The sequence below is a fragment of the Aplidium turbinatum genome, chromosome 2 (genome assembly GCF_918807975.1).
Source record: "Aplidium turbinatum chromosome 2, kaAplTurb1.1, whole genome shotgun sequence".
Lineage (NCBI taxonomy): Eukaryota > Metazoa > Chordata > Ascidiacea > Aplousobranchia > Polyclinidae > Aplidium > Aplidium turbinatum.
In genome coordinates this window covers 34,664,772-34,690,821 of record NC_137473.1, presented here as the reverse complement: position 1 = coordinate 34,690,821, position 26,050 = coordinate 34,664,772, and the positions used below count along the sequence as shown (strand labels likewise).

The window sequence follows — 26,050 nt, the reverse complement described above, 5'->3', positions numbered from 1 at the left end:
ATTACAAAATATTTTGTACTGTAGACGAGGCATAAAGTTAGGCGTCACATAAGACAAACAACAAATCAGCTTTCTTCATCATTGATTCAACATCTGAATACGTTGCGCCAATGTATAAGGGGCCGGCTATTGTGAAGACCCGCCATTTATAAACGATCCGATTATACCAAAAGTGAGACAAACTAGTGGATCAAAGAATGAATAAACAATGCTGAGAAAACTAAATCTAAGTGACGAACAATAAAGATGTCTTCATTTATCTTGGAAAAATGCTGCCTAAACTTATCAACAAAAAATACCGTAAATAACGGCAAGGATCCCGAAAGAAGAATTTGCTCGACTTTGGCATGAATTTAGTCAGACATCTACAGTAATAATTCCACACATACAATAACGGGCTCTCAACTGCTGTAAGATACATAATAATCAACCTGGTTCTGGGCGATTTGTGTAACAGTTTAGGGGAAGACACTACTTGAAATGAAGCACCACACAAAAGATTTTCATTGAAGACTGAGTCTAAAAACCGATGTGGATTGTGCTGCACAATAACTTCAAGTTTAGGACAGAAGAGGCACAAAATATCACGATAAAAATATAGACCTTGTGGGAAATTTTCGAGAATCATAACACGATGCAAATACCATAAACGCTTAGTTTGCATGCTGCTCTAAGCTGGCCGGCAACCACAAAGGTAGACAATAGCCTACAGGCAGTTTATAATTCGATAACAGCGCAATAAACATTATAAATACGTAAACCGACAATTTTCTTTTACAAACGTTTTACGTCTAATAGTAAATTTTCCCCCAACAATTTTTTGTGAAGCACTTGCAAACCACGGTTTTGTAAAATAATTCATCATTATTATTTTTTACTTCTCGGATATTGTAAAACGTCATCAGCAAAATCACAAAAAAAATTTCATGTAGTAGGCCTAAGAATTTTTTATAGAATTGTAGCCACGTTGTTTCAACAAAGAAGCAATCTTTTAGCAATATAAAGTTATAGAAAATAATTTGCAATCATGCAAATGGTTGGAAAGAATCTAGGAAGTCTTCTCACAATCTGGCACAAAATGATTATGTTTATTGTATCTCTGTAAAATGTTTTACGACAAACTTTGAAGCTTCGTTATAATCATTTTTATCTTTGAAGTCAAAAGTTATTTTTTTTTGGCCAGAAACATAATCACTGCCTTGCTGATGTTGTCGCTTTTACGCGTATTTTTAGTGCTTCAAACAATAAGGACCCAGTCAGCAATCCAGTCCTTTTACATTGATTCAACATTTGTAAACGTTAAATTTATGTAGATTTGCTGACTATGGGTTATTTCACATTTCCTTTGTTCACGCATGTTCCTCAATTCGCTGTTGCATTATTTCGACCCTGGCGGACTAAAAATGTATTTTCAAATTGATTGACACAATCTTCAATAAAAAGTGAGCTTCGAACTTAGCTTTGTTGATGTAAATGCTGTATTTTTTGTGGATGTAATTTATGAGTCATGTTTATAAACACCCGTAAGCGAAATGACTTATGATGTGGCCGGCATGATATTTGTGATGCGACTTGACACAAATCCACAATTTCAAAAGCACCTAATTTGACTTAGAAATTTCAGATAATTTCAACAACTTGTTCAATTGTCTTCTCTCTACTAAAAATATTCATACTACAAACTCAATTGTAAACCTAAAATACACAAACGAAGATGTAAACAGCTATTCAAGCAGGCTAAGGTGTTACTTATGAGAAATTTGGTTCCATAAAACTAGAAGCTAGCCATGAGTTTCGGAATGCATTAGTTTAGGATAAAAATGTAAGACAACAAACGCAGTTTTGTTTTTTTTCAAATTCGTGTAACAATGTTACTCTGATTGTAACTATTTTAGAATCAGTGAGTAGCTTACAATAAGATTTGCTCGCAAGTCGTAAATTCTAATCAATGCAATGATTCGGCACACCGCACACACACTTCGTGCGTTCGATCGAGCTCTTTGTTATTTAGAAGTTTGCATGAAATCGGATTAGCACGGTAATTAAATAGCGGCAAGTTAAATCAAAATTGTCGTTTTTGGGTACCTTTGCAAAAATTGAAATATCAAGTTTAACATATAAAATTTTAAAATAATGACTTTTCAAACTTATAGACAAATGATTTGCTTTCACACCAGTGCAACTTCTGTTGAAATAGCATCAGTGGATAACACGTAACAGCTGATTGAATTTGATCCAAAAACGGCCCCCCCTTGAGCAGTTAACTTCCAAAAAAACGTTGAAAAGCAAAGGGTTAAGCCGAAGCAGCAACCCTTATTTAAAATTTAGGTTTTTCTGTTCAATACTCAAAAAAAGTCATAAAAATATTTAGAATCCAGATCTGGTTTTTATCAAACAAACAAGATGCAGATCGGATCCGTTGAAAAACACTAAGATTCGGTCGGAATCTGCACATGCATCGCTGATTCTCTGCAAGCAACAACAATAAAATGTTTCTAGTGGCAACACTGCGCCTAGCCCAAAGGGTGCGATATTTTCATTTTCTCAGCTGTTTTTTCAAAGAATAGAAAGCGAGCCCCAGCAAGTGGCATAATAAGCAACATTACTAACAAAGGTAGATTACATCCGTGTTCCGAACAGAAGATTGATTTCATTAGCGCTGGAATAACATTACCGTAACCTACTTCAGAAAAGAAAAGAGCTTAGTTTTGGGCCAATATATTATTTTCTTTTAGTTTTACGTTGTCAAGAATATGGTGTGAAGCTATTTGTATTTTAGGTATTTTTAAAACGTGGTTTATTTTTCTAACTTTTTTTAAGTTGAAAATTTAATATTATTGTTTGTAAATGATAAATACCACCAGAAGTGCCGGAAAATTGTATAAATTTATGTTAATATAAGTTTCAAACAATGAAAGAGTTTAAAGTGGTGGTACTCGGGTCAGGAGGTGTTGGAAAAAGTGCATTGACTGTTCAGTTTGTGACCGGGACATTTGCTGAGAAGTATGATCCAACAATAGAGGACTTTTATCGGTAAGTAAAACTGGTACAGATCTTTTGACACGAATGATGACATTAGATTTACCCTACTGCGCATTTACAAATGTATAATTTAGAATCAGTGTTTTACGGTAGGCTAACCTTTTTTACCTCAGGGTGTTTGGTTTTTAAATCTTTAGATATCCTTGCACCGACAAAGCCTTGATAGGTTATTCTTGGTAGTTTTGCATAGTTTTTTTTGTAGAGGTTTTTGATGGAGGGCCAGTTTGCAAGATTGACGAAGTGAAGTGTTGTTGCCCTGGAATTATTCCATCCAGTGCCGCTGAATTGAGAACGGTCCTTAAAATGTGTTAAGCACAAGCGCACACCCGTTTGCTCAACCAGCATCGCTTGATCTTGAAGCTTTTTCGTTCACTAAGTCATGTGCTAACCAACTGAGCTATCGGGCGGATCTCTTAATAAATGTTGGCACACAAGGCAAGCATGGAATTTTATAGGTACCGATATTCTAGTGTTTCTCTTGAATTGCTTGCAAGCTTTTATTACACAGTCCTCATAGTTGCATTATTGTAAAAGTGCTATATGTTCAATAAGATAAGCAATAATAGAAAGCAAATTTTTTTTAAGAAATATAATAGGCTAAATCTTTTATGATGAATCATGATTATGTGCCTGATCTGATGCAGGCGTTGACGATCATGGTCTTCAAACTTCTCTGTCTTTTGACATCTATATATAATCAGTAGTTTTGATGTGTTTATGACCCATTGGTTTAAGCTGTTTAAATAAGAATCTTTACTGACCTCTGCTTCTTTTTGCTTGTATCATGCCCAATAGTGCTAATTTTTTCAAATCTCCGTGTTTGTGAATATGACCAACAAATTCCATCTGTCACCTAACCGTTGTTATTATTCTCCTTTCTGTTTTTGCCAATTCCACAACCTTGTCAGGGTCTGCTACTATTCGGTGAGTCCGATTCGGTGAGTCCGATTCGGTGAGTTACTAACTTCTAACCCCTAACCCAAACCCCTAACCCTAAAACGGCAATGATAGTTAGGCTATGGTACCCGATAATTTAAAAAAAAAATTGAAAAAATCCCCCGTTAAGGGATCGGACTCACCGAATCGGACTAACCGAATCGGACTCACCGAATCGGACTCACCGAAACGGGCCATTCCAACCTTGTCATTAGGCTAAGTCTCTTCTTTTCAAGAGATCTTCAACATTCTTTTGAGAAACCACATCTCATGAACCTCTATGTTTTTCTTCATTTTTTTACTTATCGTTCAGCATTCGCATCCGTAGGTTAAACTAGATTCCACATATGATTTTACTACTTTATGCATATAGTAATTTCAGTTTTTACTGTTATGTTGCAATTTTTGAAGACTGTGTTCATTTTTACAGGAAGTGAAAATAAGCACAGGTTTGCACAAGCTGTTTATATTGTAATGCCTTCAAATTATAAAAACACACAGCATGACCTTTCTTTGGTTGAAAAAAAAACTTCGCTCTGACTTACAAAATATTATGCCAATATTTATGTAGGCTACTGAACTTCCCGTTTTATTGCCTCAAATTCAGAGAACACATATATATTTTCTATTCTTAGTTCTAGAAATAATACAGATTTTTTTTCCATTTCTGTGTGGCGCACCAGTGAGAGCTCAGAAGTGCTGTTTCAAAAGTAATTTCACAGTAATACTATGTAATAGAGCCCAGTTTACAGCTAGGTTTGACTTTTCGGTCATTTGTTCGAAATGACTTGAAAAAATTCGGTCATTTTTTTTGATGAAAATATTTCTTTTCAAGTAGCTGATACAAACCAAAATTTGCACTTCCTAACTAGCTACAACATTAAGTTTCGCTGGGAAACGTTATGTTATGTACGTTACGTTATTATTTTTTTCGCAACCAAGCATGGCCTACCAGAGCTTTTTTCCGGTGGCCAAATTCTCCCGCCCGGCAGCCAAAATAACAAATCCGTTAAAAATTTGTTTTTAATCTGTTACTTAATATCGTGTTAATTAATATCATGGTTCTGCATTTATTCAGGTAAGAACAACAAAACTAAGGCCTTGAAACATAGGATATTTAGGTGTGGCGCACTGTGGTGCCGGTCATTTAGGTGCTATTCGGTGTGTTGAATTACACTCATAATCATTTATCAGAAATGCTTGATTCTGTGACACTTTTCCCCATGGTGTTACAAAGTGAATTTCACTTTGAAACATATCAGACTATGCAGTGCCTGACTGCGCAAGTACAGCCAGTTTTTTAATGTTTTTTAGCTATTTGAATTGAAAAAAAAACCGATGTAAATACTGCTATAGAAGCTCGATATTCAACAACAGCTTTGTAAGCTAACAAAGTATCCTCAATGCAAGCTGAATATGGGAGGCCAATCTTATACAGTATAACTGGCTGGTTATAATTAGCAAATGGACTTTTTTGTTAGTTTTCGATTCGAAGATGGAGTGCATTTTGAATGACCCCCTCTTTGAGAAAATCCTGCATACACCACTGTCTGCAGTATTACCATCAAACACCCAATAAAATAGACTTTACTGGGAATAGCACCTTTGACGTGGTGCCGCACCTAAATATCCTAATACCACAGTGTGCGCGCTTTATTCGGCAGGCACCTAACTGTTCGCACCCAAGTCCCAAAAGGCATGCTCCTCTGCTACATTTGTCTGATGCGAAATTAGAAACAGTAACATATGAGTTCTTTCATTGCTTCAATGACGATGTCTTTAGAGCGAATGACATAGAAACAAAATAAAGTTTAAAAAATTTGACTTGCGTCCTACAAAAATATACTTCTGTGCACTAAAATCAATTTTGCACAGAAATACAGCATAATATCATTTGGCAGACTAAACTCTGTAGACCGCTCTGCAATGCATGCAACAACTCAGCAAGTGCATTTCAACTACTGTCCAAGTCAGCAAATGAGATTTTGATCTAGCATCGGACTTGCTTGGTCATTGCTTGCTAAACTGCATTTGCAGACTTGTCACTTGTGACATGCCTAGTTACGACTGGCTCTGTTCTGTTGTTACTTTCTCAATTTCATCATTCGTCAACTTCAGCCACTTGCTGAAATGTTGCTGGCTAAGTTGTTACATGCTGAACTGCTATTTGCTCAGTTCACAATTGCTGACTTGTAAGAGACTCGTTCGTTTTTGGTCCAATATGGTCTTCCTGCTTACAAATATCAGATGAATGTTTTTACCAAAGTATGTAAAGAAGTGGTAACTGTCCAATGTGTCCATTTTTCTCCTTTTGTATTGTCGCTTAAAATCAGGGCACTTGTCTGTTAGCTACTTTGTCAATGGGTGTCGAATGGTGTCAATTGATGATTTTGTCAATGGGTGTCGAGTGGTATCAATTGGTGACTTTGTCAATAGGTACCAGGCACTGTACATCATGGGATGGCCTGTACAGATGACAGTCGTTGGTTGTGTTATCTGACCATCATGTCCATCACTTTTCTATGATATGAAACTTACGTATGGTAGTATACAGAAGGTATAACCCAAGCTTCAATTTCTGACATCAAAATTTGTCATAACCTATTAGCGTCACTTGAAAAGGTCGAGTGGGCTGAATATTGGTTTTGATCATTCTGAGTGCTAGATTTTGCTGGCTACGTTTCAGTGTGTTTTTATCATTTGAATTCCATGTTTTCAAAAAGTTTTATTCAATCCATAGTCTTTCCATGTGCTGCTAGCGCTTTCCCAGTTTGTATCTAAATGACTTGCTTTTACTTTATAACAACACTTCTTCACTATTATTAGCATGATATTCTTTAATGTTGTCTTATAGAAAAGAGATTGAAGTCGATCAAACACCATCCATATTAGAGATTTTGGACACAGCTGGCACAGAACAATTTGCTTCAATGAGAGATTTGTACATTAAGAATGGGCAAGGCTTTATATTGGTGTACTCGCTTGTCAATGCTCAATCGTTTCATGATATTAAACCGATGAGGGAACAGATATGCAGATTGAAAGGGACCAATAAAGTTCCTATCATTTTAGTTGGAAACAAGGTTTGATTATAACGTCAATTGTGATTTACTAATGTCACCGTGTCACCTGCGTAGGGTTACTCTGTGAATACTTTGTATATATATATATCAAATATGCGTTTGGTGTAGATTTTGCTTTTATGCGTTATATTAGATATTACAAGTAACAGGTGTGAGACTGGGTGTTGTAGAATGTAGATGTCCTGTCATAAACGACTACAGAGTACAGTCTGTGGTAGTACAGTATAATATTGTTAATTTATATAAAATTTTGAAATAAGAATTGCGTTTGGTTTTACAGTACATTAGTTTGCACCACTTAGTGTATATAGTTACTAGCTACGATTTTGTAGGTTCGGGTTAAAGTTTGCGTTTATAAGCTCAAAACTTTTGTACTGTAATCTCGTATATGAAAACGTTTCTTTCAATACGTGCTGTTTCTCTGTTTTGACAAAGTATATTTTGTTTCAGTGTATATTTATACCTTTGCAGCTTGATCTTGTTGTAATCTTTCGAGATCTGTCTATGTTTTAAGCGATGTTGCTGGATACAATCGCATTGTGAATCATTTTCTTAGATTGATCTGGAGTCGGAACGTGAAGTTGGGACGGCAGATGGTACCACGCTTGCCAACGAGTGGGGATGTCCGTTTCTGGAGACAAGTGCCAAAAGCAAACGAAACGTCGACGAGTTATTTGCTGAAATAGTGAGAGAAACAAACTTTTTGTCACAGCCTCAATCCAACGATAGCTGCTGTGCAGTGTTATAACTAAACTCCCTCCTGGAATCAACCAGGACATTCTCTCCACGATTTTCCGCCAGGTGAGGCAACAGCATGAAAAGTTGATTATGAAGTGTCGCAGTGAGCAATCCCCAACCTGCAAATCAGCGGTTGTTACACAATTGATTCAACGTTACATGTTGAAAACTGTCTTGCTGGTTGGGTCGGCCTTGTGCTGATAGCTTGCAGAAAAGCCTCCCGGTGCTATTTCCTAACCAGCAAATTATTTTTTTATGTCGGCTCAACGACTACCGACGGTTAGCTGAAGCGCTGTATTGTTTTCATTTCACAAAGCGGATATTCATCTGCCATAAACAGATTAAACACTAAACAGTGCTTGACCACTATATTTGCAAGAATAGTGTTTGCTAATGAGGCTCATTAGTTGCAAAAACTGTATGAAATATTCCTTCAATATTAACAATACTCAACTGTTGACCTCTAAAAGTAGCTCGGCAGATTTGCAATTGGCACGGATTAAGAATAGGATTGAGAAATTCTAGTCTAAGTGTATTCTAAAGAAAACCATGCTTGGCAAAATCAAGATAATGAAATCTTCTGATAGGTGTCAAACCCACAACAATGCTTTACATGAACGACTCGGTTACATCATTACATGTCTTGTTTTACAAACAAATTTATTTTCACACGAGTCAGTTCAATCATAAACAATCATATGATTGTTTGTGATTGAAATGACTCGTGTGAAAATAAAAAAAATTTGTTTGTATTGCTTGGCAAAATCTTTCTCCCTATTAATGGGTCTAGTAGTAGTGTCTCCACTGATGTTGTTTAAAGCATGAATTTTTACAGTGCACCAAACAGACTTCCTGCCTGTTTATTTTTTTATAAATATTGTTTAATGTTTGTTTTTCTTCTTAGGTTGTTTTGCTGTTAAGAACGATTACGTCATATTCTGCATAGACATCCTGTAATTTTTTGACTTGTAAATATGAGTTGGACAATTGACATCACATATCAAAGAAAGGCCATGGTCAGATTGCCTGACAATGACCATTGACGAGGCACATGGTTTTGCTTAAGTTACCACGTCCAATTGTCCATACCGCATAACGCTACAACTGTGTCTTCACAGTGTTTGTGGATTAACGGTTTGTTTGACAAAGCTACACCGCAAAAGTCTTCCAAGGCGCGATGGCTTAACCCGGTCAGCTGATCAATCCTTTTATACTTTGATTCAACATCTGCAGGCTTTGAGTCATTGTAACAAAAGGCTGATTTGCGGACTTGAATTCTACAGAAACATACTTGAAAAGTATCTGAGTTTAGAAATATCTAATGCAGTTTGAACTTCATCTTTTCAGTCGAAAATTCATCTCACTAATCATTGGACTTCATGTCCTTAAATGTAGACGTATTGTGAAAATATTTCGTTTGTTAAGGCTTTTTAGTCCTTTAGCATCGTCGGAAAATTTCGATCTCGCGTACACTTCAGCAATGCAGATGTTTTCAAACTTGAAAGAGTTGTACCAAAATAAATTACCAGTAATGCTGACGAACAATGTTGGTGTTTTTAAATCAATTGTCATCACTAATGTCTCCGGTTATCTACATCGATCTAAATCTCAACTATTGAGAAAGCATCAGTAAAAATGCTCTGTTTAATACAAACTTGAATTCTACAACCAGCCACCCCTAACCTAATTTAGAAAGTGCTGACAATATAATCAGAACTGCCGAGCCTTTCTATTTCTTTTTATCAGATTTAGTCGCTACAGTTGGTATAGATTGAAGAAGAACTTAAAAAAATTGCTATTTCTCCACAAATCATTGCAGTTAAAGATTTGTTTATTTTTCCTCATGATCGTGTCGAGCAGAAATTTTTTCCCACAATGCATTGCGCTCAGTTGTTTGTTAGACAGAAAAAGTCATTCACATTTTCAATGAACAGATCTAAGCAATCGAACAGTTACTTTTACTTCGTTAGAGTGTAGACTGTAGAGCGATGTAAAAAAGACAGCTTTTGTTCGTTGTCATGCAAAGATAAGTTTTCGACTTTTTCTATATTTGTTTCCATTGCTCTGTGAAGAACCTTGTTTTTTTCAGTATTGACATTTTTTAGATGCCTTGTTGTTTAATCAACGTGGATTCTGTCTAAAAATATCAGTTATCATTTCCATTGCTGTGAATATTCTATTTCATTTATGTAATTTTGCATTTATTTCTAAATGTTGTTTCTTCCTTTTCGTGTTTGATGAACTCGAAATCTTGCAACCAATCACTTATTTGTTCGTTGATTTCACAAAACAACGTTAAGTTAACGTAGAGAATCGCTTATCTAGTTGCATGTTTTGCAACTTTGAGTTTTATTGTTTGTAATTCACTTCATTTCAGATTGAAGTCATGGCGATGAGGTTATTACAATAAAATGTATATTGAAATGTTGCAACAATTTCGTATTTGGTGTTCTTTCAACCACACTCTACGGCAAAATAATTGTTGTCTACAACGTTTTCTTTATGTGCCTAACCATTTATCAAGCCTTTGGATGGCGTCCTTGTCCGCAATAAATACTTTCTATTTGGAAAAAGCTTGATTGACAGATTGTGAGAATCTATAAGCTTATCTTTGGACCGAGAAGGCCTCTTGGAAAGCTTAAACTTAATAGTTTCGCCAACTGGTAAAGAGTTTGTACCACTAATGCAGGCAATAGCGTAAAAGCAGAGGGGGGCAATTGCCCCCCTGCAAAATACTGTTCTTAAATTTTGGCTATAAATACTGTTCTCACGCTTATTTTGTGAAAACAATAAGCTATGTGTGAAACGTAGATTTAGCTTAGGGAACGTTCAAATATTACGTAACGCCTTCGAGGGGGAGGGGGGGGTTTATGCAAAGCGTTACGTTAGCGTCACATTGGGGGGGAGGGGGTTCAAGCAAAACGTTACGTAACGCTTTCGAGTACGGAACGGTAGTTTTTGTGCTGAATTCGTACTGAAAAAGCGTTACATGGGGGAGGGGGGGATTGAAAAAAGCGTTACGTTGGCGTTACATGGGGGAGGGGGGGGGGGTCAAAAATTCGGAAAAAAAGCGTTACGTAATATTTGAACGTTCCCTTATGTTGTATGGGAGGTAGCGTTAACATTGGGGTAGCCTACTTTTGGACTCGAGATAGTTTTATAGGCCGTAACCTCGCCAAGGGGCCCGGCATGTAGAAGAAACCTCCGCGTATTCTTTGGGTGTGTTTTTTTGGAAGTGTCTTGTTTGGGGCCCGACTTTTCCAAAAACTGGAGAGAACAAAACGCTTCTGGTGAAGTTTAAAAAAACAATGAAAAAGGTTGCCAGCAAGAAGTTTTCATCTTCGAAGAATTGTTCATCGTTTTAGGGAACGTTCAAATATTACGTAACGCCTTCGAGGGGAGGGGGGAGGGTATGCAAAGCGTTACGTTAGCGTCACATCGGGGGGGAGGGGGTTCAAGCAAAACGTTACGTAACGCTTTCGAGTACGGAATGGTAGTTTTTTGTGCTGAATTCGTACTGAAAAAGCGTTACATGGGGGAGGGGGGGATTGAAAAAAGCGTTACGTTGGCGTTACATGGGGGAGGGAGGGCGTCAAAAATTCGGAAAAAAAGCGTTACGTAATATTTGAACGTTCCCTATACTGTATAATATGTACATCAAGTCGGCCTTTTATTTAACAACTCTGACTCCGGACACGCCAAAACCCTTCCGACTTCACAGCCCTTGCTGAATCTAAACATTTTTTTTTAGCCGTAACTTTTCCTGCATAGGCCTGTAATCAAGTTATACAAGATGTAAAACATTCTTTGAACATTAAACTCTAGTTGCATTTTGCTGCAGACGAAAGGAGTAGGCTGCTCTTTGGGCGACGTAGGCTACATAATAATTTTGGTTCGTTATAGACTTAAACTTAAAATAAGTTTGTGATGACAACATAATGATTTCAGTAGGCCAATTTATTTTTTCAAAGTTTGAACAACCTTTATGATGATCTGGGGCAGGGGTCACCAAACTACGGCACACGGGCCGGAACCGGCCCGCCACGTGCTGCAGAAATAACAGCTGCATTACAGTTGTTAAGGAAAAAAGTTACTAAACTTTTTGTAAAGGACTGACGTTGCTGTTTATCATTAGGCCACCACAAATGGGATCAGCCTAGGCCAAATTTGGAAAGATGTAATGTTTTTTCAAGAGCACGATGGCCTGTAGTGTAGCCTATCACAGCAGGGGATAACTTTTCCAGCAACCTTTCGATTTTCATTACAACTTTGCTATTCCACCGCTGACTTTGTTATTTATTGTGTTCAATTCAAGTCCATGGAGATTCTAAATAGTTGTATATCTTTTCACAATTTGCATCCGGCCCGAAGCTGTTAATCTCGCAGCAATCCGGCCCTCAGAGAAAAGTTTGGTGACCCCTGATCTGGGGTAAGACAGTCTAAAAGGAGAACAGACGTCGGAGACATGACATAGCTAGCATAGCCTGCTATACCTAGCCTATCTATTTTAGCATTTTTTTTTAAAGAAAGACTGCAATTATTCTGCTTAGGCTACCATGGTTGATTAATTTTGAATCTTTATCCTTGAACTGACAAAGCCTCTGATAAATTGATCCCGGTAATAGATTGAGTTTCGCTTTTAGCAGCATGACTGTTGTTAACTTTACGAATGCAAATATAAATGTTTTAGCCTGATGCTGCGAGTTCTCTGTGGTAGTAGGCCTGGCGGTTTGCATTAGCTTTCAGAACAGTTTCTTGGTCATTTGCTATGACAAAATTTCGGTAACGTTTGCACTAGCTTATTAGGGAACTGTATTCCGAAAGCTAATGCAAACCGCTATTACCACAGCGAACTTTCAGCATCGCGGTAAAACTAGGCCTACCATATTTTCATCGCCTAAAAGGAGGACACGCTTTGCAGCAAGTAGAAGTTTACGCTTGAAGAATCTTTTACGTGTTTTTAGATCATTACAGTAGGCTATAGGCCTACGCAGCAAAAGTTACCAAAAAAACAAACAAGAAAACAGATTACTGAACGTTTAACTTATTTTTTCTCATTTCTAGTGTAAGGCAACAAATGATTCAAAATTTTTAAGAGTCAGCAAAAAATGAAAGAAGACCTAATTTTTAGACAGTTTCATTCGACAGACAGCAATGATTGCAAAAATCTGCAAAATGTGACAAATCAGACACGACCTCCAGGACCAACTAAGGAGTGGTCAGCCTTAACAAAATTGTTAAATTATTTGCAAGAAATATGATTAAAACAGTAGGCTGCACATAACCGTTAAGATGCTAAAAACGGCGTGAACTAAGAAGCTGTTCCTTTCCTTGCAAAGCTGCAGGCCTATCCATGCCACGATTTCTTTTGCTGTAGGTTAGGTGTTATACGCATTGTATTTTTAGACATTCGTTTCGATTTGTTTCAAGTAACAAACGAACCAAACTGACTTGGTAATCAACAACGTCTACAGCGTTGTATCAATAAGTTATAAAACATATGAAGGTAAATAAATAATTTTTTTGTGAAAGTGTGTGCAGTGCATGGCCTTTAAAATGTTTAATATCTTACAATGAACCAAGCAATGAACGTTCAACAACAGTTCCATAAAATGCGCCAGTTTCTTGTAGAATTTATAAATCAGCATGTTACATTGGTACGGTAGCCTATACAAAATGTTTAGAAAACAAATAACCTACAAGCCGTCGTTGAAACGTCATCAAGCAATATAATCCCGTTGAAAATATAAGCATGAAAACCCAAACTGTCAAAAAAGAGGACATTTGAGCATTTTTTAGTGTCCTCGGAGGACAATTCATTTTTCTTGAAAAAAGAGGACAAATCCTCTTAAAAGAGGACGTATGGCAGCCCTAGGTAAAACAGGTCCTTTGTATCTACATCTTTGATGTCATTCCTGGTAGTGTTGCATATACAGTAGATAGAGCCTGTTAGCGAGCTTTTGAAGTATAGATAGAGCCTGTTAGAGGCTTTTGAAGTATAGATAGAGCCTGTTAGCGAGATTGGCAGAGTGAAGTTTCCGATTGTTGTTTAAGTGTTCTTGTCTGTCAATTATTCCATCCACTAAGTGCCGCTGAATAGAGAGCAATCCTGAAATGTGCACACCCCGACAGCCAAACCAGCGCCGCTTGATTTTGAGTCTGGTGCTCCACTGAACTGAACTAACAGGCGGAAATTTTTCACTGTGATATTATCCCAAGAATCACAAACTTTTATCTTTGCTTTTTTTGATTTTCAAGTAGGCTAAGTTAGATGAGTAATTGCGAAAATCCTTTCAAGGTTCCTTCATCTTCCTTTATCACAATGCTTCAGCCTATATTTTGGGGCACCTTTTAATATTTACTTTTTTGAAATGACTATTGCAGTTCACAAACTAGCCTTGCTTTTAGCTTTATAGTTCCTTTGAAATGAAGGTACGGTCCCATACAGCAAAAGCCGTCATGTTTACATTGATTCAACGTCTGCAAACGTTGAATCAATGTAAAAATGACGGATTTTGCTGTCTGGGTTATGGCCCATAGCCTATACTTCAATCCCTAATTCTCACTCCATGTGTTGGAAATAATATAGTTTAGTAGTAGGTAGGCCTACCGTAGCCTAAATTAAAGTTTACCCAACGTTTTTGCTTCTATAGGAATAGGATAAATTAATTGTTTATTTGATGTAGCCTAGCCCTAGCCTACTTGAATAAAATGCTTTTATAGCGGAACACTGATTCATGATCAAATTTTACTCCTGAAATTTGCTGCTGATTTGAAACACTTGTGTGGCGTGCCTTTTTCCACAGATTAGGTTAGAACGATGTAATTAAACGAGCGATCAGAGTGAGAAAATTTGCTTGCATTTTCTGACTTTTTTTAGGGAACACGTGACCAAGTGCTCCCTGGATCCTCGACTGTGTTTAACAAGAATACAGAATTAAGTGTAGGCTAGTTTAGGACAACAAATTTTGGAATGCTTGTTGTCACTCTGAATACAATTTTCCGGTTTATCTTGAGTATTTACGTTTTAGGCTTTGATAGATAGAAATAAACCGTAACGTGATTTGAAAGTGAACAAATTGAACTAAGCCTTTCTTGAAGCTGAGGTGAAAATTTTAGTGAAAAGTTTAACTTTAATTCTATGTCAACAATCTTTACATCCAACAGCAACAGAAATTTTGCTTTCAAATCTTTTTTGTCTCTTTTGGTGCTATTAAATTTTCAAAGTTACAATCTCCAGATTTCTTGTAATCCAACTCCCTTTTAAGAGACCTTACATTAATTTGCAAGACGGATTAAGCGCTGGTGGGACGATCCCATCTATACTTGTGGTTGGCATTTCTTGGTTTCCAAACAGGAGAATTTTCATTTGTTTCCAACATTAGCGACAAAGATCCATGTCTCAGATGAGCTTGTTGACCTGAGGAAAAAAAAGTTCAGTAGGCTACATGCGCATGAAACTTAATTGTAGGCCTATGCTGAAACATTGATAGTTTTGATAGTTTTGTTAAGGTAGGCTTAATATGAGTTGTTACTCTGTGAAGATTTTTTTGAGTAATAAGTAGGTTCGGAACGGCAATCTTAGCTTGATTGACCGAAACGAATAGATTGATCAGCAGCCAAATAATAATTACCGGTAATAGTAGTCTTTGTGATTGTATTGTCCACAATGTAAAAAGTGTCAAATTCTTCATTAACATACAGTAGACTAAAAATTGATTAGTTATTTTGTAACTTATTTACAGCTGGAGCACAACTTCAATGAATATGTAAGACATTGGGACTGTTGTGTAACCAAACGTTTGTGCCAAATTAAAGACAAACATATTTGAAAGGGACTGATTTGCCGTTTTTTACAGCAACATTAATTCCGCAGTTGTAACATAAAATATTGCGAAATTTTAGTCATATTTCTCAGTCAAATAAGCAACTATGTCCATGTGACATTCTTGTTTATTTAAAGGAGAAAACGCAACTTTACTGGTGTAGAACAAAAACAGAACTACTGCTACCCAGACAGCAAATCTATTATTTTTACATTGATTAAACGCTGCAGGCGACTTATGTCTTCTAATAACCATCCACCCCGTGTTGTCCTTCTAATGATTTCTGTATTAGGAACATAAAATATGTGGATTTTATTTCTGGAGGTGATCTAGCTAGTAAAAGCCTATTGTCTAAATATCAACGTAAATAGGCCTACATAGCAGTCACAGTCATTGCACTGCCTCGTCGTCCTGTAAGGGGATCTGGAGAAGACCACACACTATCATATAAAAGCTTTGACCAAGCCATATAGGTTTGTTTGTCGACAAATGGGAGTAGAGAGCAATAATTTATCTGACAACTTAAAAATATGTAAAACAAGGCACAAAAAAACAATGGCCTCACAGGTGCATCAATAGAGATTACCTTCATGAAGATAGCATCAATAATTTGTAATTTTCCTACAGAATATTGAAAAGAAGAATGGCGCCGTTTAGGCCTACAGCTCTTCGAACAAAATCAATATGATGAGAAAATTAATAAATTAAGTATTTATTGAGGGCAAAACTTCTGAAGGGTTAAATCAGCACCAATAAATAATTCATGTTTTACCTTCTAACAGTTGATCTTTTTCTGACAATGATTCTTGCCATTTTCTTTGCAATGGTGTTTGTTCCTTTTGGTGTTTTTCAGAAGATTTTGGAGATCTTGTTGTTGTTTCTGGTGCGTGTTTCAAGCTTTTTTGTTCCATGTTTTTGCACTGATGCAAATAATTTTTTAATAAGATCGTTGTTAAATGTGTTCATTAGTTTTCACAGACTACTGCATCACAAGGCAGTTTGCATGAAAAAAGACCTAGCTTAATGGTAGGCCTACAGTTTATAGACAATTACGGACCATCATAAATATTTGGAAACCACTGGCCTCAGCTTTAAAAATACAATAAAATGTTTGCTTTTTATACGCCAGGCCTTGTTGCGTGATTAAATTATTAACTTTTTGCGTCAAAGTAATTTTAATTCAAAGCTTTAACCATGGGCTACCCCTCGATAAGCTACATATAAAAATAACGTTGTTTGTTGTACAAGTAGGCCAGGTTCGCTTAGCCTATATGTTGTTGCATAAATAGACTACAGTGTAATACCCTACCGGTTTGTTGCGATATAGATCATTGATGTTAAAGAATGCATCAAGTGTTACATGTAAAAGTAAATGCCATTGACTAACTTTACATATCGAAAATGGTTCAAAGTATAGCCTACTTCCCACCGATTCAAGAGATGATATGTAGCTTTTGTGTCTCGCTATCTCTTTGTTATTCCATCTGATGAAGTGTATGACGTACGTTATGGTTCCACCCATCCAGGCAAAGATGACAATAAGAAGAATAACGTCAATCTTAGCTTCCCTCATCACACAAGTATTAACAACAGTTCGGACTTTTCCTGAAGGAGCGTGAGCCAAAACTTCAGTTGACAATCTGAAATTTAACTTGAACATTGCAACACCTAATTGTCTTGCTGGCCTTAGGCTATGGGCGAGTTGTCTTGGAGTCAAGTTATTCAACGGTTGAACCACCACCAAAACATGCGTCGTAGTAAGAATGTAAGATAAAAATAAAGTGAACGATAAACATAGCATAAGCAAACTATCTTGTCTTCTCTAATATAATTTTAAATCTTATACCAATGCACATGGACCTGGACAAGACAAAAATAGATCTGATCAAACAACGGTTATTTCAAATTCAAGAACTTAAATTCAACAAGCTAAAACCTCAATTGCTAAGATCAGAACAGATCAGAACTGACGATGCACTGAATAAGTGCGAAATATATTTTCTGTAACATCTACTGACAACTGATCCCTGTTACCTTAGCAATTGAGGTTTTAGCTTTCTAGATATGGAACAGGGATCGTTTCAGAATAAGACTAGGTCAGAAAGCGAGGCAGACTCCGACGCAGCTCAGCATCAGCCAAGAGCAGTTAGCTACAGCTATTAAATTCAGCAACAACGATTTTTCCACTAATAATGTACCGTAGTCCTCTTTACACTGATATTGATACTGAAAGGAATAAAAAATGTAACAAAAATATCACTTACCTATTCAAAGGCACATGAATCAAATTTCCTGGACTACTGCAGTAACCAATGTTTGATGTTGATTTCGAAGTAGGAATAAAGCTGTGATTTAATGAGACCAGTAAGAAATCATAATAGCATTTTCAAATCTCAGAAATCAAAAGGCCCTTCCTTAGATGTAGGCCTAAAACTAATCTTTCATCATCATCACGTGCCGTCTCCGATCCGAAGGTTGGCTGTCATTTTCTTCCACAAGTCACGTTCTTTCGCTACTCTTTTTGTTTCTCCAATGCTTGACAAATCAGCCCACTGTATTACGTCATCTCCCCATGTTCGTCTCCTTCTTCCCCTGCACCTCTTTCCTTCCACCATACCTTCAATAACCAATTGATGTAGCTGTCCTGCCGATCCTCTCAAAATGTGTCCGCGAATTTCATCTTTTGTTTTGCTAAGCAACTATCTTGCACTCCAATTCTTTTCCTAATTGCTTCGTTTGTAATGTGTTTTTTATATGATATTTTTAATATTCTTCTGTAGCACCAGAGTTGAAAAGCATTAATTTTTTTGTGAATTTCTTTGCTGTACGTCCAACTTTCACTTCCATATGACATGACTGGTTTAATGTAACAAGATAGAAGTCTTAGTTTTAATTGTAAATTACTTTCTCCTTTTAAAAATTCCTTGCATTGAGAAAACGACGCTTTTGCTTGACCGATCCTTCTTTTTACATCATTGGTGCATCTTCCATCTTGTGTAATGAGGGACCCTAGGTACGTGTACGTGGTGACCTGATCCAATTGTTCTCCTTCCAGCTTAATTTTTACTTTATTATTTCCATTGCTTTTTTCGATCAGCAGTGTCTTTGTTTTTGACTTTACGACTTACAGTACATTGGTTGTATGGTTTATGGATTCTTTGAGACTTGTCCTCATCGTTTTCGAATCCTCTCTGCTCACCTTCCCGCCAGAAGAAGTCGTTAAAAATAGACGAATTGTTTCGTGTTTGCAGCGTTGTGAATAAATTTTGTAAATATCCATTCATTAGCCTATACATTAACAATAAATTATTTTTATTCCGTTTAAATTCTCCATGTTTTCATTTATTTTTTGTATTTATGGTTCGCCTTCGTCAACATATTGATCATGCTTGATCAGCTGTGACCCTCTCTTCATTTTGTTCCATCTTTCGCCTAACTTAATTCTGATATGCTTTTGTCCTGTAATTGCCTGATGTTGTCAAAATAGTTGATTTTTCTCGACCTTTAGTTGCTTCCTTAATTGTATCATGCACCTTGTAGACGACAATTTAAAGATAGAGCAACTTAATGAAACTCAGAAATCAACTTACTCAATGCAGCTAAATCCAGTTGTATCGACTTTAATACATGTGTGATTTAGAATAAAATTTTGCATGTAGCATGTGCAACGCCATTTGTTTCCTTTGAGCATCAGAGAGAGCATCCTGTTTTGATTGTCTTGAATTGACGGACATGGTAGGTAGTGAATCTGCGGGGTCCAAGGACACAAGCTCCCATCTGGGATTGTTGTGAGAAAGTTGTTGCTCAAATCGAGATACGTAAGCTTGAGCAGCAAACGAAACGTGTCATTCGAAAAGCTGTAAAAAACAAACAATAAAATATTTTAGATTTTAATTATTAGGAATACTTCCACTTAGTCTATCATGATATGAGATGTTGATATTTTAGATAACCCTTTTGCACTAGAAAATTATGAGCCGTAGTAACAATTAATAGTAAATCATCTAACAATGACTTTCTCAACCTTAATTATTCGGGGCATATATCTATTACCTCAATGGCTCCACAAGCCATAATTGCTTACTACAGTATAAAAACACCCAGCATTTTAACATTTTACAAAAAGGCGATTACACAGATTGCCGCTTCTGTTGTCACACCAAGTATACTCTACTACAGCTTGTTTTGTTTTGAAGAAGTTGTTAAATATCTATGCATTGCTCAAAACGGTCATAGAAGATCACCGATTCTAACATCTTTTTTTATTTATTCTGCAGTAGAAATGATCAAACTACGGTCTACGAGATTAAAGTTTAAGGTGCACACTAAACTTGCTGCACAACGAATCAAATAAGCATTCCCCGTAGCTTATTTACACATAAATATAGAGCAAGAGCTTAAAAAGATGTAGGCTACATTAGACTAATTTTTAACAAGAAACGAAGAAAACAAACCAAAAAGGTTTGGTAACATATTTAAATTGGTAAATCTTCTGTTTTGCCGCAGGATTTTTTTTATTTTTAGTTAGGCTACGACTTTTGATGGTTATTGCTTTGGGAGGTTAAAAAGTTTTAGATGTAGATGATTTCTAAATTCTGAAGTTGGCAACTAGAATGAGGCAGTTTGTTTTAAGTATAGTTCACTGTTTGAAGTAAATGTGCGACATGGTCCAAATAATACTAAATTATTATGTTACCTACATTTAAAGAATGGAGGAATTGAATAGGAATCCTGAAAATTACTATCAAACTTAGACTACGTCTCATAAAAAGCCTCATGCGTTTTCTCAACCCTTGGGTATTTAACTGTTTCAGTGATTAGGTACTGTACAGTGTACACTACAGCAGTCACTGTTGTTTTAACTGCTCAATTTAAGACATAGCTTATTTTAATTAAAATCCCTTGCACCAAGAGAAAGTATTCGTTAGATACAGGAATGCTTTCTTTAGCCTACTGTAAGATGTGTGGCCAGAAGAATGATTGTGCTGAGCTCAATGCGCTTTTTGTATTGCAAGGTTTTGTCATTTTTCCAGTGATGTATTACCTACAGTATGATTGAGCAACAAACGTTTGGACAGATGGCCTATTCATAATAGGCTGTAATAAATTAATATTAAAAAGTGGTACTTTTTACTACAAATTTACCTTGGTAAAGAAAACTGAACCGTTATGCCATGGTAAAAAAATATTTGTAACAGAAATACTGAGTTTTCATTCAATATTGAAATGACAACTTGCAGCAAAGTGTAATTTTGCTACAGTATGCACTACAGTACTTTAGCGCTATAAATAAAATATAGAGCGAAAGCGTTACTACAAGGCATATTTCTTTGTCGTTTTTAATGTAACTTACTAAGAACACAAGCAATCACCTGACGAGCTTGTTATTTGCAAGTACAAGAGCTTGTAGTTCGAAAAGGTTTTGAAACGATGATCCGTTCAGAGTTGTCAGCTCGTTGTAAGCTAAATATAAATCGGTTGTCCATTGGGAAATATCTGTAGGTATGTTGCGCAGCCATTGCCTGGAAAAGAATCTTTCAATTACTGCGCAAATGGTGGAAGCTTCAAACAAGAGGTAGTTAAATTTTTCTATGCTGACAATACGCAGCATGCAACGTTGTTTCTACATATCTTTTTGGCGTTTGTTTTTTCGGCCAAGCAAGTTGTGGTAACTTGCGTGCGGCGCACATTGAGTTTGAGTGATGCATGACTATGGCGTGAAATGGCCTTCTATCTTTTGAAAACACTGCTTTAATTGAGCTCCAAAAAGTGAATCTGAATTGCGGAGAGCTTTGATTGATAAAAAAACTAACAATATCTTTCATTGTGGAGCTGTCAGTCTACATTCTAAATTTACATTTATCATGAAACATTTCATCACCCAGACAGCAAAATCAGTCGTTTTCACATTGATCTAACATCTGCCGTGCAGACGTTGGATTAATGTGAAAAAAAAGGATTTTTCTGTCTGCGCCCGTTTTATTAAGGACACAATAATTGCATCGGCTACTTACAAACCTACGCTTTGCATTATGTTTTTTTTCTTTTGCAGAAAATGACATCGATAACATGCGGTCTCTTATAACAAGAATGTTTGCTGGTATGTAAACTTAAAAATCCATAAATATGTTACCAAATGATTGGTTGGAAAAGTTTGTTTGTCGATTGGGTGAAGATGGTTTATGCATGTGTCTGTTTAGTTTAGAATATTCCAGTCTAGCAGTTACTGTTCTGAAACTTTAACTTCCCTTGAGATATGCTATTCCACAAAACAGCATAAAGCAAACAGGCATTTATTTATATTCATTCAATGGTCTTAGACTTGAAAGCCGCGTTGCAAAACTAAAAAACGCTTGAGAGTAAGGACTTCATAATCAGCCTCCATTGAGTTATTCGTCTCAGTTCTTATCATGTTTCATTTTGATGTAACAACCATAATCCGCTGATTAGAATCTCTCATTTCTGATCCTACAACAAACTTTATGCAAACTAATTCTCAAATAGCTAGTCAGACGATTAGCTTAATCGGTTGCTTAAAAGATCCGACGTTGGTACATCCAACCCTCAATGTCGTATTGTACAAGCACACATTTTACCAACGCGATGAAGCCGTTGTAAGAGACTTTTTGCGTCATGGCGGCCCTCACGCCCGTTGGAATAAGCCACACAAAAGGGAAAGGGGACATTTGTAACATGAATCCAAATTTTGGAAGCTCAAGTCATTAAAAGCTTTGGCCTTTGGTAGAGAGATAATTCTGGAATACCATAGACAGATGATTGGTAACAACTTGATAGAATTGAATTGCATAATTCAAAAACAACACATAATCTGAACAATACTTTATGTTTAGATATTTTTGCGATTTTAACCATTTGAGAACGGCTGCTATTTTTATTTCGCTTATGCTACTAGACGGGACTAATTTCAGAGAAAACTTTCGTTTTTACTGTAATTTTGTTTTTGAATGGCTTTTCAGTTTGGTGGTTTCGCCAGTCACAACATAATAATGTTGCCAACACTAAAATGAAGAGTTGCTGAAAGATTTGCGCAGATGAACGGCACTCACCTTTTTGTTAAACAGTCAAACTACGTATACGTCATCCATCTTATTGCAAAAGTTTTCTCGAGTATATATCCGTCCACAATTGGTTTTTGGTATAGCTTTGCAACTTAAATTAAAGAAGAAAAAAACTGTCGGTACATGTGATTAGCCTGATTATAAATCACTATCTTAATACAATAATTACACAGCCCGCTCTTTCCCATAATGATTTCTTCGCATCTTTCCTTCGTATGCTGCAAGACAAACGTAGGCTACAACACATCTCTAAAATGTGTGTAGCAGTTTGCAAAACATTGAAGTGTGTTGCTCTGTTGCATATAAGGTGGGCTTTCGGTAACATTCCGTTGCAGGTTATTCACTGACTACAAGGTGAAGGAGCAGCATAATATCTTCAAATACTTTAACATTCGAACAGGCCTTGCTACAAAGACGCTGTAAATACCTTTTTTTTTTGTTTCTTTTCATTTATGCAAAGGAAAATATTCTGTGATGGATTTCATTAAAAAAGAAATATCGATTATAGTAATGCAGTCTACGTCAAAAGACTATCGAACTGGCAATCTCCCAATTTCTAAAAAGATTCAACAAACTTGTAAAAAACAAATAGGAAGCTCCCACACCACATTAGTTCAGTGTGTACGTCATTTTGTTTTCGTTTGAATAAATGAAACTTTGTTAATACAGTATATCAGTCTCAAACAAATTCACTGTTGGCACGTTCACTGTATTTTCAAATTCACTGTAAACAAATAAGCAAGGAATCTAATCTTCTTTTTCTTCTTGCATTTGAGGCCGCCGCAGATCACATTGTTACATCCAGGCGCAGCAGCCAATGGATTGCGTGATTGAATGATCCATTCGTCAGTATTCAGCAATGAAACAAATTCCAATTTTATGTTGGTCAAAAAATAATTTAAGCTCATATCTGGGCTCAAACACTCGCTAGGTTACGTTTCCTCTTGAAAGCCATCGGGTATTTGCATGAAACAGAAGTAGAAACAAAACAGAAGTAAACATGAAACATGAACCTACGTGATGATCTGCATCCATGTCAGTGCACAGTTGCTTAAATATCGGCAGTTAATCTAATAATAATTTCATCTTTAACGCTCTAGTCTAGGCCAACTTACTAGGCTTAAAAAGGTTTACGGTACAATCCTAAAACCAAATTCCTCCCTGAAAATTGCAACATTTCCCCCTAGTGGGGAATTCCCCCCGGTTGGAAACCACTGCCCTAACAAGTACTACTGCTCTGAGCCAGAGCAGACCTGGGAGTCATTAGAATTAAAAAATAATCCTACATTCCCCAAAATCCCACATAATTCAAAGTGGTATCTCCTTACCGGCAGCAGTTTTATGTCAGTTGGCCTACCTAGGACAGTAAACACACTACAATAAACGCATAAAAATCTGACATGTTTCGTTGAAAATGTATAATATGTTTTACATTGTAAATATAGAAAAAATAAAATTTAAATAATGAGAAAAATAATATTTCAAGATGTAGAAAGTTGTATTGAAATCTAACACAACTTCGTACAGTACAACTTCGTACAGTACAACTTCGTACAGTACAACTTCGTACAGTACAGCACCAAAAAAACACGATCTCTGCATGCCACATTCCAGCAAAACTTAGCTGATACGCAAATAACTTAATGCTTTTACCTTTGGCAAGTGGTGATATTGACTCTTTGTCTCACTTCACCTCTATATTCCAACACTTCAAGCACTTCGTTATCCACAGAAAAACATTTGCATTTGTCTGGACATCTTCCAACTTTGTTTGTAGATTGTCGCGCAAGTATTATTTGAGACAGGGCGCAAAACAAATATAGTTGAGATACGACTGTTTGCAGCATTTTCAGTTTCACATCGTTAGAGGATTATATCCATTCTTATTTTTTTCTTATCCTAAAGTTTTTAACAGACAGCGATCAAAATATTATGCAAATGCACTATCAAACTGTTTGTTTTCGATTATTTTTTGTCAAAATCCTTTGATTTTTTACATAGCTTATTGAAGAATACGAACAATCCAATCGTAATCTCACAATCACAGAAAACCCCAAAAACAAAGTAGGCTATAACTTAGGAGTATTAAATTATTTCGCAATGTATAGATACGACCTGTTTTAGGTTATAAAATAGGTCGTTAATATCTACATTGTGCAGTAAGCAACGATCATGCTGCTAAAAGCGAAACTCAATCTATGGTATAAAATTATGTTTAACAAAATTAGTTGCAATATATTAACTTTGAAGGCAACTGTCACGAACGACAGAAAGTTGATGTAACATTTAACTTTAAAGTAGCTAAGCTTAAACTCTAATTAAGCATTGGTCAATTTCAGACAGTGTAATTTGGTGACACTTTGTGTTTGTGATCATAAAATAAACTAGAGCCTGACTCAAGTATATGCACCGACGTCAAAATCATCAGAGAAAGGAAGTCGCTAAATTTTATTGAGAATTTTATCATGCAAAAACTAAAGAGTTACCAATGGAGATTTCGAAGTAAGGAAGCTGATTTTGAATACAATGCGGATAAGAAGTTGGTAGGCTTGAATATTGATTCCCGTGGCCTCGGAGAAAGAAATGAAAAACAAGCACGTTTGTGGATTGATGCAAGGATAACAAACAGAAACAAGTCATCTCAAAAATATGGTTTTAAAATTACAAAATACACGTTTGGACATGGCCCGCGATACTATGTGAACACGTAAAAAGTTTTTAAAAAAATCACAAAATGTACAGAATATGATCGAAAATTTCTACGATAAATGAAACTAAAATAGAAGAAAATATCAGGATGTAAGATGAAGAAAAAACGTCTTCCATTCTACCTCACACCTTGGCTGAAAAAAAAATCAAACAAACAATCAGGAATTAGATAGACTACTTTACGCTATTACAAAAGTCTAAGACTGCAGTCCTCATTACTAAAACTAATTCTGGAGCGGATTGCAACAGTGATCATGTGCCTGTTCTAGCCACATATAAACTAAAACTCAATATGCGATATAAAAGGAAACCAAACCAAGTCACTATGACTACATTGCTTGCAGAAATATTTCAACACAAACTGAAATACAAAATGAAGTTGGCTCATACGATCACTTGGGAAGATGTCGCAGATAAAGGACACGTCAGTCACATAATTTACGCCGTTGCTAAACATGACTTTATTTTACTTCAAATGTGTTACCGAATAAAAATCTTTCAATATCTATCCGCCATTACGTGTTAAAATATTGTATCTGGTCTGTGTAGCTACACAGTTGCGAATCATGAACACTATGAACCTCACTCACAAAGAATCTAGAAACCTGTAGAGTTGCAGAGACATACATATGTAAAG

The 26,050-nt window shown here is 36.3% G+C and overlaps 2 protein-coding genes across 4 annotated transcripts; one reads left to right on the top strand and one right to left on the bottom strand.

The window, feature by feature from the left end:
- Nucleotides 1-540: 540 nt before the first annotated feature.
- Nucleotides 541-24,591, bottom strand: LOC145765533 (leucine-rich repeat-containing protein 3-like). 3 transcript variants are annotated; one of them, XR_014288581.1, is made up of 9 exons: nt 24,358-24,591; nt 20,998-21,147; nt 19,216-19,482; nt 17,890-17,970; nt 17,055-17,265; nt 16,398-16,545; nt 13,809-15,219; nt 13,080-13,777; nt 541-552 (listed from the first exon to the last, which is right to left on the bottom strand). XR_014288581.1 is itself a non-coding variant. In XM_082577370.1 (7 exons), exons 1-7 carry the CDS (start codon nt 24,549-24,551, stop codon nt 15,095-15,097), a joined length of 1,176 nt encoding a protein of 391 aa, XP_082433496.1. In that variant the 5' UTR covers nt 24,552-24,591; the 3' UTR covers nt 13,007-15,094. The 3 variants fall into 3 exon arrangements, 1 of the variants encoding a protein (XP_082433496.1); XR_014288580.1 differs by having other exon boundaries at nt 13,080-15,219; XM_082577370.1 differs by lacking the exon at nt 541-552 and having other exon boundaries at nt 13,007-15,219.
- LOC145786811 (ras-related protein Rap-2a-like) lies at nt 2,810-10,355 on the top strand. Its single transcript, XM_082598555.1, has 4 exons — nt 2,810-3,033; nt 6,833-7,061; nt 7,618-7,862; nt 8,704-10,355. The coding sequence occupies exons 1-3, from the start codon at nt 2,912-2,914 to the stop codon at nt 7,807-7,809; spliced, it is 543 nt and encodes a 180-aa protein (XP_082454681.1). The 5' UTR covers nt 2,810-2,911; the 3' UTR covers nt 7,810-7,862; nt 8,704-10,355.
- Nucleotides 24,592-26,050: the final 1,459 nt, after the last annotated feature.

Coding starts and splice junctions, on each gene's coding strand:
- LOC145765533 (XM_082577370.1), bottom strand. CDS start 24,551: ATGCTGCAAACAGTCGTATCTCAACTATATTTGTTTTGCGCCCTGTCT. Junction 17,266..17,889: donor ATTCATGTGCCTTTGAATAG/GTAAGTGATATT, acceptor GTTAAATTTCAG/ATTGTCAACTGAAGTTTTGG. Junction 15,220..16,397: donor AAAAGATCAACTGTTAGAAG/GTAAAACATGAA, acceptor TTTTTTCCTCAG/GTCAACAAGCTCATCTGAGA.
- LOC145786811 (XM_082598555.1), top strand. CDS start 2,912: ATGAAAGAGTTTAAAGTGGTGGTACTCGGGTCAGGAGGTGTTGGAAAA. Junction 3,034..6,832: donor ACAATAGAGGACTTTTATCG/GTAAGTAAAACT, acceptor GTTGTCTTATAG/AAAAGAGATTGAAGTCGATC. Junction 7,062..7,617: donor TCATTTTAGTTGGAAACAAG/GTTTGATTATAA, acceptor TCATTTTCTTAG/ATTGATCTGGAGTCGGAACG.